Source organism: Callionymus lyra, chromosome 19 (assembly GCF_982586985.1).
Source record: "Callionymus lyra chromosome 19, fCalLyr1.hap1.1, whole genome shotgun sequence".
In the NCBI taxonomy this organism is placed as follows: Eukaryota; Metazoa; Chordata; class Actinopteri; order Syngnathiformes; family Callionymidae; genus Callionymus; species Callionymus lyra.
The window spans coordinates 7,008,592-7,025,056 of record NC_141836.1 but is presented as its reverse complement, the minus strand read 5'-3'; the positions used below and the strand labels follow the sequence as shown (position 1 = coordinate 7,025,056).

General features: G+C 40.7%; 1 protein-coding gene and 1 long non-coding RNA gene across 2 annotated transcripts; both read left to right on the top strand.

Moving 5' to 3' along the window:
• Positions 1 to 280: 280 nt before the first annotated feature.
• Positions 281 to 15,916, top strand: LOC148059229 (uncharacterized). The gene is made up of 3 exons (XR_015709372.1): positions 281 to 489; positions 4,723 to 4,831; positions 15,781 to 15,916. It is a non-coding gene; the product is annotated as an uncharacterized LOC148059229 (long non-coding RNA).
• Positions 9,118 to 10,508, top strand: hoxc4a (homeobox C4a). Its single transcript, XM_087781022.1, has 2 exons — positions 9,118 to 9,749; positions 10,128 to 10,508. The coding sequence occupies exons 1-2, from the start codon at positions 9,317 to 9,319 to the stop codon at positions 10,490 to 10,492; spliced, it is 798 nt and encodes a 265-aa protein (XP_087637148.1). The 5' UTR covers positions 9,118 to 9,316; the 3' UTR covers positions 10,493 to 10,508.
• Positions 15,917 to 16,465: the final 549 nt, after the last annotated feature.

Here is a 16,465-nt window from a genome sequence, read left to right as displayed (position 1 = left end):
AAAAGTTTCAAACCTTAAACATGAAATAGAAAGATTTTTTCTATTTTTAGATCGAAATAAGCTTTTGCGTTTGGTAATGTTGATTTTACCGGCTTTGGATTTCGTGTTTTCTTATTTTAAGTAACACACTATGTTGTGTATTCGTGTGTGATATAAGTTGTTGTTGTGTTTGACATCGGCGTTTCCTGACTGTCATTGAACGGACCGGAAGTTGTTTTACACTGAAGTTTTTTTTCGTTTGCATGTGCAGTTAATAATACTTGAAAACCAACTGATACAATGCAATATCGAAGAGATGTATTCATTTAAAATCATCGTAAAATAATAAAGTCTATCAATCTAAAAGTAGGACATTGGTCAGGTGACCTAGCTTGTTGCTAGCTAGCTAGCTAGCAGTTGCTAACATGTCAACCAGCTAGCATCAGAGATTCCAAGTTAGTTTCCCCTTTAACTGGACTTCAAACTGTGGAAAAGCTGCCAACAAGAAACGTGAGTAAAGTTTAGAATTACTAATGTAATGTATTTACACCAGTGCTGGACTATAACGTTACAAACGCAATGTTGACAAACTAGCCTGCTATAGCTAATGTTTACAGTGTTTAGCCAAAAAACATGTTTGTGTAAGTTTGTAAAAAGGACAATAATGTTGTCAATTTAATATTATCATTTAGCTTTTGCTATGAAGTTCTATGATAACATTATATATTTTCTTTTTATTTTAATCATTTATTTAATTTTCTGCAGCCGCTGCTTTCGTTATTGGTTGCACTTTATTGTGAAAGAAATGTCGCGTCAATGGTTTCTAACTAATTTTAGAAATAATATTTTTGGATGATTTAAGGTCTTTTAAATAACGAAAAGGCAGTATTTTCTTTGCGTATTTTAAAGTTATTTATACATTATCATATAATTGAATTATCTCTAACAATGTATTAAATAGTGTTGTCTATTAAATAGTTAAAGGGTTGCACTATATTTGAAGCTTAAATGCAAAAGTTGTTTCTTTATTCTTCACACATGAGGCAATTATCTCTTTCTTTGACAATAAATACGTTATTTGTTTACCTCAAATGTGGATGGTTTAACCACAAATACATTTTAACGAACATTCATTTAGGTCTTTTATTTGCTGTACGTTGACCGAGCAGATAAAAAAAACGACACAAAAGAACACGTGATGCTAAATGTATTTAGATTCCCCCAGTACTACTGAAAACAAATGAAGTGATTTGTTGTTTCAAAGATCAACATGTAATTAAAAGAGTAAAAGCATCAGCGTGTTTCCATTAATAGTCCAACATGGCAGAAAAGAACATTACTTTCAGTCATTTTATTCCCTTCTTGCATATAATGAAGATGTTTTTTGTGTGTGACTGGAGTGTGTTACTGATCAAGCACATCGATCTGATCCGAGTGTTTTATTATTTTTAAATCCTCCCTGGTCACGTGTGTGATATTTCATTTTTCACGCGCACTTTCTCTCATTAGCCGCGCGAGTGTCAGAGGAAAAGGTTACCGAGCGGTCACTATGGTAATAGAAGCGACTGCGACAATGGAAAGTTATTTTTCATGCTGCTGTCACGCCGACTCTTTGTTGCCTCTGCGTGTCTGCGTGAATATTCATATCGACGCGACACACACACACACACTCTTGTACCCGCGGGTTTTTTGTGAAGACCTGGACCTCCTCCCTGACCCAGATGAGTCGTCTATATGTACCCTGTAGAACCGAATTTGTGTGAAAAAAACAACAGTCGCAAATGCGTCTCTACAGGAATACATGGGCGACTGAGAATCCTCGAGAAACAGAACCCACTGAACATCCTCCTCTGGAGGAGAAGAAGAAGAAGAAGAAGAAGACTGTCCAGCTCGTCTGCACGCTCAGGCCGCAGATCGTGTAGAACACGCTCCCGAGCGGAGGTCGTTTAAAAGCGACTGATTTACGACTTTTATGGCTCAATAAAACGCTCCTAACATCCGAGCTGGAGGTGAAACGTCTCGGCGAACAAGAGCAGGAAGATTCCGCGGCACGATTGTGTTTTTCGTGCGTGTGATAGTATGTGTGTTAGTGTATGTGGCTCATTTAATTTCAATACATTTGCTTGATGATCAACAACGACTCAATAACCATGCAAACGAGAGTCCATTGACATAAAATTTCACTTAAAACACTGTAAATACAGGGTAAAAAAAAGGTCAAACAAGTTCATCTTTAATGTTGTACCAACACATTCTTATGTCCAGAGAAATGTAAATATAGATATTTATCCCTAGACAAAATGCTTCCTCTTACAATATAAAAGCCCAAATAAACATTTATTAATGAATTTGCTTTTAAGAAACGTGTTTATTAATGTTCCACGTGTAACAATTAAAACTAGAAAATGGGCAATACCATTTGCACAGCAGTAAAAAATAGATGCTGTATATATGTATATATTTATGCACCGTTTCAACATTTGCGATATATATTTGAATTTAATGACTTAAATCTAACATAAATACACAGCCAAACATCTGCATCTGAATGTTATTGCACCGTTTATGATGTACTTATTTAAATGCATCTACATAGTTCTCTGTGTTTACCTACAATTTTCTTTTGTTTATTTGAACCTGTTTGTACTTGTTGTTGCCCAAACTAGTTGACACTTGAACTATCGCTGTTACAGTTACTTTAACTACTCATTTGTTTAAGTGTGTAACTATTTCCGCTTGTTTATGTTTACGCTGACTGTGTGTTTTTTAGATATGAAATTAACATTTAAATGGATGAACTAATGACTTGATTTGCCCAAATACTGTAAGAACATGTGACTTGACTTGACCTGTAGAGAGAGGTCGGAGGTTAGGTTGACGACTGTAGAGAACAAGTCTCAAACTTAAGCGTTTTCTATCTGATCCTGGATCAATTATTTGATCAAATCATGGCTTGTTTGATCCACTAGTCCTTGTTTCTTTCCCCGTCACAGTAAAATCATTTGTGAGTTGAGAGGCAGCAGAAGTCGTCCGTCTGCTCTCAGAGCCCTTAAGTGGTCGACTCGTCTCTCTTGACACTGAGAGCCGCCTGACATGTTTGGACCGGCCCTCGGCCCAGATAAGATCGGACCTCCAGTGACGCGGTCAGAAGTGGACGATGTCGCGATTAAAACTTGTTAATGGTTTCTCTGTGTTTATCTTTCGCTGATGGAGTAGGGGGAGAGGGTTGCCGTCGCTGTCGGCTCCAGATCACACAAATCATTTTTACTGCTCTGGATGAAATCTTTATTCACCACACAGGCACTTTCATTAGGTGCTGCTTTTATTCTGACACGGCTGCGGGCGGGACGTGATGCTTTTATGTTGAAGTTGATGTTTGTTGTCAGCGTGACGGATGAAACACGCGGCCTCGTTAACCGTGGAATAATTGAAGATTAAAGTTTGAAATCACTTTATAACGAGGAGGAGACGTCGCGAGCCAAGTCGGTGTCATGAGGACAATCTGCACAAACAAAAACACGTCAGCGCGATAAGAGCTTCGGTCTGAACTCCTGTTTCTCGTCTACTACAGAGATTACGGTAACTCCTGGAAGCCTTGAGCTGCTTTTTGTAGAAAACTACACTTTCTGATGCGTGACAAGTGGATCATTAAATCGTTGATTGACAGATGATCTCACTGTGATGTCTTGAATTAAAATCTTTCAAACTGAAGGCCCGTGGGCCAATTCTGGCCCGCCAGGTCATTTTAGGTGGCCCGTCGGAATGTTGGCTGATTTATGTTCATGTTGGTTTCGTAAAAAGATGCCAGAGCTTAAGATAAGATAAGGAACATAGGGTAAGTGGAGACAGATGCTGAAGGAATTTGATGTCTGATGAAGGAAAACGAACACTGAGATCATTTAAGATGGACATTATCACAATCTAATACTTCCTGTTACAGTTGGTAAATATACACTTTGTTTGCCACAAGGTGTGACACCCCTGCCTCAGATAGACCATCATTTCTATTGTCATTTTCATTGATTTAAAAACACTTGTTTAGTTATCTCGGGGTCAAGGTGACCCCACCTCCCTGACTTCAAGAAATACATATGCAGTGGTGGAGGTCGTTCACCTTGACCAAGAGACAACACAAGGGATACCACAAGCACATTGTTTTCAGGCCTATGGGTCACTTTTTAACCATGAGATAACACATCAGACTTCATTCACGGGGTCTCCATAGAGCGGACCTGGGCAAGTGAGGCCTGCGGCCGCATGAGGTCAAAGATCACATATATATTAATTTGAGGGTTGACTAAAATGTTTAATACGTTTTTGTTTTGTTTTAGTTATTTCACTCTTTTTCCTTTTTAATTATTAGTACTTTTTGCGAGTATCACTTATTCCTCAAAACTATTTTGAAGTAAATTGAAATAATATTCCAAATTTTTCTAAATTAAAAAATGTACTTAATTTAGCTTTGTTATAAAAAGTAATTTTATAATATATTTTTTAATTTAATGATGGTCTTTATTGGCTCGACGGCCCCACGCGACAGTCACTGTACATAATTTAGGACGATAGTGATTTTAAGATCCACATTGATGAACCACGAACACAATAACAACAGTTAGTCTTGATTAATTCCTCAGACTTTCTCTCTCTGTGGTTTGTTGAACCTATTTCTCGGCTGCGTCTGCTCGAGCTCTGATGATCTCACCCTCGTAAGAATGACATAATCACTGCTGTCTCGTCCTGCAGAGTCTGCAGTCAGCTGACCCGGCCCGGGTGGTCACGTGACACTCCTGGCGAAGGAAAAGAACGCTGCAAACATGAAGCCTGAACGATAATGTAGAAGGAGAGAGACCAGGTAAGACGACGCTAACGTGTTAGCTTTGTTTTGGTCATGACTGCGTAAGAACTCAAGTTGTACCTACACACCACAAATCCTATCTGGTTGATTCACTTCCTGCTGCTATTGTGTTGAACCAGTGCTCGTGTTGGTCGTGTTACACATGAACGCAACTTCAGTCTTCACAGATGTGACTCAATTTCACACACAGAAGATTCTGTTTTCCACTTGTTATGATCATCAGCTTCTGTGTATGATTGACTTTGTGTGTGTGTTGGTGAAAACATGGCTGTGACTCACAAAAGCTGTGTGTGGTTTGTCACCTTCAACTTGAGAATTGAACTCGTCGGCTTAGAAACCTGATTATTATCTTTTCATTTGTTTTTTATCTCATAAAGTTGTGAGTACCTTTTCATTAAGATGTGATTGGATGTTGTTGTGTAGTTCATCTGGAATCAAGAAGGTTTTGAAGGTTTGGTTGTTTCACGTGCAGGAGATGTCACATGTTGTTGACAGATCAATATAGTTGACAATGACTTACTAGATTGAAAGACTGAAGGTCATCAATGACACGTAACTTTTACTGTAGATGTAGTAATGTTGATATTGAAGACGTGGATCATGATCAGACATGTGCAAAGTGCTCTGACTATCTATGTGAACCTCATGAGGTCAAAGATCACGTATAAACTATTTTATTTTGCATTTAATTATATTATTCCTTACTATTCTCTAAATATGACACTAGGGTTTTTGTCGTCGGACTTTTGTCCTGCGCTTTTGTCGTTTTTTTGAGTATGTTTTGTCCCTCAATAATATTTATATGAATATATAATTGGGGTAAAAAGTCTTAGTTTATACAAATTAAAAAATAAAGTTATTAAATAACATCACAACAGCCTCAGTATAAAATGTGACGATGATTGACTTCAGTATTTGTTGGTCCTTCAAGTTAAAGACCAACAAACGTTTTAGTGTCTCTTAAAGAGATGTGTGACTCTATTGTAAGTAAGTAAGTAGGTCATTTGTATTTATATAGCACTTTTCCAGACCAGGGTCACAAAGCGCCTAAACAATCAAAACGGTACTCAATAAAATATATACTTTAAAGCTCAAGATAACACTGAGAAAAACACAGGAGTTTCAGTAAATCAAGGAAAAGCCTGAACAAATAAAAACGCCTTAAGATGTTTCTTGAAAGAGTCAGTATTGTATCATACATGTGTGTCTGTTTGTAAAAAAAACTCTATTCATTGAATTATTCACTTAAAAAAATTATCTTAAACACAGCCCAGTGAAAAATCATTTTCTGAAGAAATCTTGTTGACCATAATTACACACACTCTGCTGTGATTGGTCAAGCATGGAGGTTATTCACTGTGTGTCATCAATTCTGGATGTCTCCACCTCAAAGGAACTTGTTGTACAAACAAAGCGGGGCATGATTACAGCTGGACGGAGGAGGAGTGAAGCCTATATTATGTCATAATGGACTTTGCTCTCGTAACCTCTCGTTCGCCCAGATTCTAGAGCAACTTTAAAGAGTAATAAACATGGTCATGATAAGGGACTTACTGCATCTTTGAGAGGAAGACTTTAACATTTGAAACATGTCAGGAGAGTTCAGTTTTCCCTCTAGTTGCCCTTTAATAAACTCTTCCAGTATTATCCTACTCCTGACACAATTTGTATCAGTGACAAGAAGACTCAGTCTTGAACAGGGGTTTCAAACACAAGGGGAACAAATCATCAAGCAGTTAAAGTCATGGGTTGAACAAAATGTATAAGATGTCAACTTATTGTGAAATACATTTTGATTTTTGGAGGATCAATGTATATATATAATTACTATCAAACACTCACCAAACAAAACTAACAAATTCCCCTTGTGCGACTAATAAAGTAAAATCTAATGACAAATTCCTTTCTATTGCGATTGTAGATACTATAATAAGAAGACTGTACAATTATTGACATTAATAAAATGTGATACTTGGATTATATTACACACTGACATCCTTACAGGTCACAATATCAAGGTTAATCTGATGTGAGTCAACCGACCATGACTTGAGTTTGATGCATGTGTTCAGACATCCAGCTGTGTGTCCATCAAAACAGCTGCTAAAATTGAGTCCAGGGATTGTTTTGAGTTAGTCTTCACATGAGGGACTCGTTCTGATGTGAAAACCTCTTGGAATTGCTGGAACATGAGGGAACATTTGGCGTCCATGTGAGGTCGGCTTGACCCGCCAGGTCTAGAAGAGCAGAGTGACCCTGAGACCTGGTTCACTGGTGATCTCTGAGTTCATGAGATATTTGAGCTCCTGTTACACAAACTCTAGGTGTACCACACAAGTACACAAGTATACGTCAAGTGTGGCTCCTGGTTGATGGATTTGTCACCTTGTCCGTCTCAGATCGGACCCTGTCACATGACTTTTGTCTGCAAGATTATGTCCAAAACTACATCACCAACTCTGACAATGAATCTTTTTCGCTTCACTTCAAACACTTTACAACATTCAGTTTTTATTCATAATGCAAGTCAGATTGAATTGTAGCAAATGTTCTATCTATATGGGATGTTGGGATAAAGGTTGTGGCTCCATGTTTATATCGAGCAGAGGCTCCAGGTCTGCGAGGAAACGAACGTTTGTTTCATACTTCAGATGCTGATAAAACAGCGGGGCCTCGCATCCAATCCCGCCCGCGGCCATCCAACCTGCGCAGCCGCCTCTGCAAACACATGCATGTTCTCTCCCTTTTACTGTTGGACATGTTGGTCTCACACTGACACGGAGCAGCAGGCGAGTCAATAAAATCACATTAATGGAACCAGAAAAAAACGCAGCAACATTCACGATCGTTATTTACTGCTCATGTCGTTTATTAAAGCTTGTTTATGTTCCCATGACCATGAAGCTGCAACCACCGGACCGGCCTCCTCTGGCACCATGATCCTACAATAACCATTAAAACAATATTGATAGTAATCATCGTAATAACATTAACAGTGGGAAGAAAATTCATTTGGAAATCTGGCTCTAGAGGTGAATGAATCCAATTTGAAATTGATTAAATACTTATTTTTGAATGTACTTTGTTTATCATTGTTACTTTGAGGAGTGATGGTGGTAGTTTTGGGGGTGGAAGGTGTTGGGTGTAGTTTTATATTTAACAATGGGATCATAATAAATGGATAGATCAATGGATGCCTTTCTAGCTAATGAATAATATTTAATTAAATGTAATGTTTTTTTATTTATTTATTATATGCCATTTTATGGTAATTGGTCTTATTTTATTTGTAATTTATTGTATTTTATTAATCCTTTTTTTTAATGATTATTCTGTTACACAAAAATCCACAAAATAGTTCCTGTGTTGTGTTTACAACACTTGGGAATACAAGTTTCTGATTCTAAAGAGTATCTGTAATTATATAATATTAATTATAATGTAGACAATGAATGAATGAATGTATTGAAAAAATAGTAGTCAGATAAAACCTTGATACACTTATATATACACTTACTGTATATAATGCTTTATTTTCTTTCTTTACCATTCCGTATCGATATTCAACAACACTTTATTGATTTTTTAAATAACAATTAACATTGAAATTTCCATTGTATTTATTCGCTGATGTTAAGCATGTAAAGGCACCGTGCAAGGACAGTTTAACCGCAATTCAATTCTTTAAAAGAAACTGATTATATCGTATCGTTGCCCATGTGTCGTGACCCATGTATCTATCGCTTGATTCTTAATACACAGTCGTAATCATAACACGGATACTTCAGATGAATGTCGACCACTTCAGTCTGGTTCCGGTTATTAGTGACTTCACAAGTCCTGGATTGGTACTAAGGACAATCTGCAGGAGGGGCCTCAAGTGGGTCCCCACTCGGGGGCCTCCACGTCACCGTGGCCGGCTCTGAATCAAACCAAAGTGGGAAAGAATGAGCCCGAGATGCAACGAAGGAGCGAAACTAAAATAGATTTCCTGTTGGTCGGCGTTAAAGATCGGCGGAAGAGTCTCGCAACGACGCACACCAGAGACGTCTGGTTATTAATAGTCTTCTGCCTCATTAATTAATCAGGAGTTTGTGTAGCGACTGATGGAGGAAACAACAGCTTTTGTCCCTCTGAATAATTGAGACTGGATTATTTTTTTTGCCTGTTTGCTTTTCGCTCGGTCAGCAACTACCCACTAGTTTGGTCCCCAAGATCAATGGCTGTGGTTGAGGAGAGAGAGAGTGGGGGGTGGAGAGACGCAGGGGAGACACTGGGGGAGAGAGAGAGGGTCTTTGCCCACAATGGCGACTGTAGGTGTTCTCGACACCTCTGGTTCCTTATCCGGGAACCAGCTCCGCCGCTGCTATTGGGCCAGCGGGTCACGTGGTGAAAGTAACTTTACAGGCTGTAGGAGTAGGAGGGCTTTATGGAGCAGAAAAACGACAAAGCTAGAAAAATTATTTTCCACTCCAGAAATTAATGATCATGAGCTCGTATTTGATGGAGTCTAACTACATTGATCCCAAATTTCCTCCATGTGAGGAATATTCGCAAAACAACTACATCCCCGAGCACAGTCCCGAGTACTACGGCCGCGCCAGGGACCCCGGATACCCGCACCACCACCCGGACCTCTACCCCGCGCCGCGTCCCACCTTCCCGGACCGCCCGTACAACTGCACCAGCATCCCCGAGCCCGACAGGGGACATGGGGTGGCACACCTGCTGGCGGGGAAGGGCCAGCCGGCGTCCTGCGAGACCCCCCAGCAGCTGTCCATGTCTCCCGCCACCCCGCCGGCCGCCGCGTCCGCCTGCAACCAGGCGACCCCCGAGCACCCCAACAGCGCGGCGGCCGCCTCGTCCAAGCAGCCGGTGGTCTACCCGTGGATGAAGAAGATCCACGTCAGCACCGGTAGGCTCGTGTTTGTGTTCCTCCATCAGCTCCTCTGACTCCCATCTCGTTGCTCGATAGCTGCGAACCTTTGAAATGGCACAATTGAGGCGGATTTACGACTCGGCTTTGGTAATTACACCCACCATAAATTTTATAGCCGAGCGAGAGTCGCCATGTGGCTGCTGTTATCTGCTGAGGGAGAGAGGGAGAGAGAGAGGGGGAGAGAGAGATGGAGGAATAGAAAAATCTAACATTAATAATTGAGCTGATGTGAGCGGGATCCTCGTTTAACTTCTTAAACATTCATTTCTAATAAATCTCCGCATGGGCCAACTCTTGTTTACCCCTCCTTTTCCTTTCCTTTTTTTCCTATCTTCTTTCCCCCCCCCCTTTTAGTGAACTCGGGTTACAATGGGACGGAGTCCAAACGGTCCCGGACAGCTTACACCCGCCAGCAGGTCTTAGAACTGGAGAAGGAATTCCACTATAACCGATATTTAACTCGGCGGCGGCGCATCGAGATCGCGCACACCCTGGTGCTGTCCGAGCGGCAGATAAAAATCTGGTTTCAGAACCGCAGGATGAAATGGAAAAAGGACCACAGGCTCCCCAACACCAAAGTCAGGTCGTCCGGGTCCAGCGGCGGCAGCAGCGGCGGCGGCGGCGGTTCGGCAGCTGGTTCTGCGGCCGCCGCTTCGGTCGGCACCGGCGGGCCCGCAGACGAACTGAGCGGCACCGGCGAGGACATAACCAGGTTATAGAGGAGCTGTGCGGGACTGCTCGGTTTTGTCTTTTGCTTTTGTGCGGTTTTCCTTTAAGTCCAAAGTTGTGTAGAATTGCATGAGACAGCATGGATCAGCGGCGCCTTCGACGTGACAGGGTTTTTATTTATTTGACTTTTTTTATTCTGAAATGAAGGGAAAATATATTTACAAAATGGTTGTGTTTGCTGGAGAAAAAAAAATGCACAAATTATTTATTTCAGACTCACCGGTCGATATGATGAAAGTTATTTTTGTAAATATACAGCAGAGGCAGGAAAAAAAACAGAAAAAAAATATTCGTTCGTGAATTTTAGGAGGTTTTTAGTTTGTGTTGTTGTTGTTGTGTTTTTAGATGATTGTGTGACGCAATAAACGGACGCAATTAGTGTTTCTGTGCTCATTCCGTGACTGATAGTTTTATATTTAAAAGAAAAATCATTTTAATTCAAATGATGTTTTTGAAAAAAAAATAACAATGAGCTGACTGAAGATTTTCACTGTGTTTCCAAACCACAAGCAATGTGTACAGCTGTGTGTGTGTGTGTGTGTGTGTGTGTGTGTGTGTGTTTGTGTGAAGCACTATTTGTTAAATCTGGAATATTTGTTCAACTGAGGCCTCCTCCTCTTCCTCCTCTTCCTCCTCTTCCTCCTCCTCAGCTGCATGCATAGAGAACCTTCTCGATGTGTTAGCGACACTGTTGTGACTTTATTTTGTACAAATGAATAGTTGTTGTTTTGTTTTCTATCCGCTCACAGAGCGACTCGAGTTTCCACTGTAAGAAATAAAAGCCAGAAAACAACAACACGCTACTAGCTGCTGTGGTTTGATGATGTCATCATGCGTGTGTGTGTGTGTGCGTGTGTGTGTGTGTGTTCGTTCACAACAACAATTTATCACCTCGAGAGATTTGAATCTTTTCAAATGCGAGTTTGTGGTCGCAGGTGTTTTCGCACATTTGCGCACAAATGAAGAGAAACAGACGCATAGTTTGATAGATTATTGAGCCTGAATGGACCCGAACCGCCCGGTGGGGGACAGAGGGGCGACAAAGACGCGGCTCCTCCACCATCAATCTTTTCTTACGCTGCCGAGCTTTTGTCTCGCGTGCTTTTTTTTTTGGACAAACATTGTTGACTTTAGCGTCAAAAAAAAACAAACGTCACAGTCAGAAGAATATTCGAGTCCCAGTCGCACACAAGCAGAATGTGTTCTGGTTCCGAGCAGATCGGCGGGTCTAGGGCCGCTGGCGGTTCTGTAAAGGACAAGAATGGAGGTGAAAAATGAACGCGGGCCCTTTATGTCGCCGGACAGTTTGGAGAAATGAACGTCCACGTCGCCTCCTCGCAGCTGAAAGACACTTGAAGTTTGGGGGGGGGGGCGAGAGAGAAGGCCGAGTTCACCTCGAGGACACGTTTTCTGTCCCATTAGGCTCATTCCAGTGCGGAGGAGCCTCAGACCCCCTGACCCGCCCGCTCTGGTCCGTGGACCCACTCTAGAAAACACCCGCGTCCTGACCAGAACCTCTGTCGCCCCGGATAGTACCGGACTGTCGGCCTCCCCCTTGAATCCTGGACCGGGATTTACTGGACCTTTTACGCATGCGCAGTCTTTGTGTTCGAGGGTCTTCCCGTTGAAAAGGTAATTTCATCAAAAAAAATCATCTCTGAAGGCCTGAGCATCGAGCCACGAATGAAAAATAATTTATTTAAGATTCTTATCGACCGTCGTTACTGCGTATCCCTCGTTTATCAGCTTTGACGTCATGTATCACAGAAGGAATCTCTGAAAACCGCATTTAAATTGATCTAAATATAGTCAAAATATTAGGATTTTTATTTTTTATTCCTGGGAATAATAACTATAAATATAGTTGGTTTTTTTTTTATTAAAATGTTCGTTTCAACTTACATGTATTTGTTCCAATTTTAACGTCAATAACTAACATATAAACATTTTTTAATGCTTACACAGGAGAACAATCCCGGTTTCATCTGCTGTGTCGTGCACTTAACACTTGCGTGTGTGTGTTGAGTGTGTATGAATGTGTTGACTCTCTTCTTTTTTTTTTTTTTAGTAAATTTGTTGTAAAAACTGAAGCCGTTTCTCTTTTTTTTGCTGATTTGTCAGAAATCTGGAGTTTCTTTAAGTGATACAAAAAAAATTAATAAATAAAAACAGAATAATTGTCAAATAATTTACAACCTCTCGAACCTTTGACCTTAAAAAATTCTGAAAGTATGACAAAATTATTTTTAGATTTTTTTATGTCGTTCCAAAGACACTCATTGTTTAATTTAAAAAATATATTTTTCTGAATAAATATAATTTACTCTCTCAGGAATTTATTTCTCAAATTTAGTTGTGTCAGTTTGAACAAAAAGGAATCGAATACATTTGACTAGTTATTTTTTTTAATCTCGACTGTTGGATTAAAATATTATTTATCCAAATAAAGTTGAAACATATATTGTTGTGTACTATTAAGAAATACATGTTTAATTATACGTCATTAATAAGAAAAGACTCGTAACAAAATCTTACAAAAACAATGTTGACTAAATTATTTTTCTTCCGCTTCGTCCACGTTTCTCTGGATCATTTTTACATTTAACATGTTTACGAGGTGAGTCTCGAATTTAATTATCGCTTATAATTCACCACTGGAAGGTTTTATTGTTAAAACATTCGTCATGTTTTCTGAGTGCAGAAACGACAGAAGAGATTTTATCGACGCACGTTTTCTGACGGATTGTTTTCTGCGCCACGAGTCATATTTCTGGATCAATGCGCGTCGATCCGAGGACGTGTCGGATCTTCGTGTCTCACGAGGTTCAAGTTAAAAAACCATCGTTAGAAAACTCTCAGGTGAACTTTCGAGTCACGTGGTCGCCGTCGATCCGATGATTTGTTGAAGGTCTCACGCAGTCACGGAGATATTTAGGATCACGTGACTCGCGGGCCCGAGGTGATGCTGTCGCAGCCAAAAGTTCAAACATGAGATTTTTTTTTCTCTCTCTCGACTAGTCCTGCAGGTCTGACGTTCCCTCGGCCAGAGTGCAGCGGCGCGTTGCTATAGAGACTCTCAAACTCTTGTCAGGATTCCAACCTTCAACCTTCAGCGGTGATGATGTCATCGGGTGATTTACGACTGGTTCGTCTGGAGTGACGTGAAGCTCGTGTCTGTGAGGCAGATCCAGTTTCAGCTCCTGATGACAAAACATCTCCTTTGTTTGAGCTTCACTAATTGACGTGTGTGAACCTGAACACACACACACACACACACACACACGCACACACACACGGGCTCGTAAAGTGCTGAGGTAGATTTACGAGGGTTTGAACAAGGTGTGATTTAAAAGTAATGGCCCATAAACGAAGCCTCAGTTGTGATTTAAAGTGTTTATTAATATTTACATGCAGCAGAAAAAAAAGTCCATTAAACCTGTAGAGAAACTCTTTCAAGTTTACAGCTCACGTGAGTCTCTTGACGGATCCGCAGACGACCAGAAACATTCTCCTGTCGAGCCCATAAACGTGTGTGTGTGTTTGTGAGTGTGAGTCTGTGTGTGTGTTTGTGAATGTGACAGAATCGCTGCACAGATCTGAGACCTGCAGGATTGTCTTCAAAACTCACAGCTGAAGCTCCTGTTGTCTCTGTGATCGCACACCTGTCACTCTGAGATTTAAAGCATGGAAGTGTGTGTGTGTGTGTGTGTGTGTGTGTGTGTGTGTGTGTGTGTGTGTGTGTGTGTGTGTGTGTGTGTGTGTGTGTGTGTGTGTGTGTGTGTGTGTGTGTGTGTGTGTGTGTGTGTGTGTGTGTGTGTGTGTGTGTGTCACAATACCTGCAGACACACAACCTTCAGCTCTTCATGATGAAATGACGAGATGAATAAAAAACAAGTTTAATATTTGGATCCAACTTGTGTTTTTAAAGAATAACTTGAATTTAAATTGTCAACAAAAATCACGTCGATAAAGTTTTAAATTGTACTTCTTTGTTTTGATTTCGTCACAGTGACACACACCGGCCTGGAAACGTTAGTGCACAACTTCTGTCGTTTTTTGTGTTGACCTCTGAGGTCACAGTGTCAGTTACAGTGTGTTTGCGTTGTTTCTGTGTTTGACGGTACATGTTCGAGCATGTGTGTCCAACATGTTGTGTGTGTGTTTGCTCAGCGTGTGTGTGTGTGCGGTGACAATAAATGAAAGTCCATCTTTCAACTTCTTGATCTCTAAGGAGTGTGTGCAGCTATTCATCCATTCATGGTGAGTCACAGAGTAGTCAATAAATATGAATCTACATTTGAAACTATTATATTTATATAGTTTGCTTTCATTGTTTTATATCGTCTCGTTGCACAAAGGTTGACAAATCAATATTCTTATTATTGTTTCCTAATTTTATCATCGTTATTTATGAGTGTGTATGAAAAAGTACAGTTAAGTGATTTGTGTGTTTGTATCATATTGATGTTATTTATTCGTGACTTTGTTGTTTTATTATTTCTGCGCGTTCATACGAACGTTATCCGTCTGATTCTCTTTCATTAAAAAAACACAAAAACACTCTGACTGATGACGACAGTCGCATCCGCGATAAATTCCTTTCCTTTTGTTTCGCTCGTCTGCGCGTGCGCGGCTCACGCTCCGTTGTTGTGCGGTTAAATAATTTATTTCTGCAGTTTATTGATGAATCCGCTCAGAAATGTGCAGAACTAATTAAATCTGCTTCTCCTCCTCACACCCTTGAGCACGCGCGCGCACACGCACCCGCGCACACACGCACACACACTCAGTCACTCGCGCGCAGATAGAATCTGTGATCCAGACTCTGAGCTCCAACATCATTTAGTTTGTGGGCCTCGATTCTCCCTGAACTCTGGATGAACCGACTCTGTCGACGATAAATCATCATCTCTCTCTCTCTCACTGCAGCGCCTGCTGGCACGCGCACGCGCACACGCCTCAGTGTTGGAGCCTTTTTCTTTTGGGTTGTGTGTGTGTGTGTGTGTGTGTGTGTGTGTGTGTGAGGGGAGAAAGGTGCGCATGCGCTCTCTGCAGGTGGCGTTTCAGCTCTTGTGGTAAGAATAGACGAAACCCTGGCCGGTGACGTCAGAGGTGACCTCTGTGGGTCACGTGATGCGTCTGACATTGACGCAATAATGAAGTTGAAGGTTAAAAAAAGGAATGAATGTGCGTTTCTTTATTTGACTTTTTTTTGTGTTGAAAAACGTTTAAAATATGCTTTAACACACACCTGACTGACCGATGGTTCTCTTCTCAGGTGAGCAACCGTCCCGGATGTGATTGGCTGCGGGGGAGTCATGTGACGCTGGACTCACTGCGGGAGGAGCAGCAGCAGGTGTGTCTTCAACAACAACAACAACAATATTTGTGTGTAACCTCTGTTGTGTTTCTCAGGCTCAATGAAGGTCGGCGACCTCACACCCGCCACTCCTCAATGGACCCCCAGGGGGCGCTCATCAGCAGACGTGAGCTCATAAAATTGGACTTGAAAACAAGGGCTGCAGTAACAGCTGTCAGCCACCAGGGGAACGTTGGGTCTTCATGTTTCTGTTGTCTTTGATTTGTTTCTCAAAATTCTTTTTAGTCAAGTCAATAAAACTTCACCTGTCACATGACACGTCACATGACCTGAACCGGCTCACATGACAGCAGTTATTTGAAGTTTGTCGAGCATATCGTAATTTTGACTAAATTCGCTAAAGTTTGATGTGTAGAAGAGTTTAGTGTGAAGAAGTCTCAGATTGGTGCGCTAATGGCTACATGCAAAGATTTCGAATTTTCAAGCAGTAATTCATATTTTTGGCATCAATCATTTATTTTGTTTCTTTTGTAAATAAAATAAATAATAATAATTACAAATAAATAAAGTTTATCTGATCATTTATATCATGCTGTGCATGGATCAGTTTGTGTTACATTAACATTGACTTTTATTGACTGGT

Bases quoted from the DNA above. Each gene is read 5' to 3' on its own strand.
- hoxc4a (XM_087781022.1), top strand. From the start codon at position 9,317: ATGATCATGAGCTCGTATTTGATGGAGTCTAACTACATTGATCCCAAA. The intron at 9,750-10,127 runs GTAGGCTCGTGT...CCCCCCTTTTAG, and splicing joins GAAGATCCACGTCAGCACCG to TGAACTCGGGTTACAATGGG.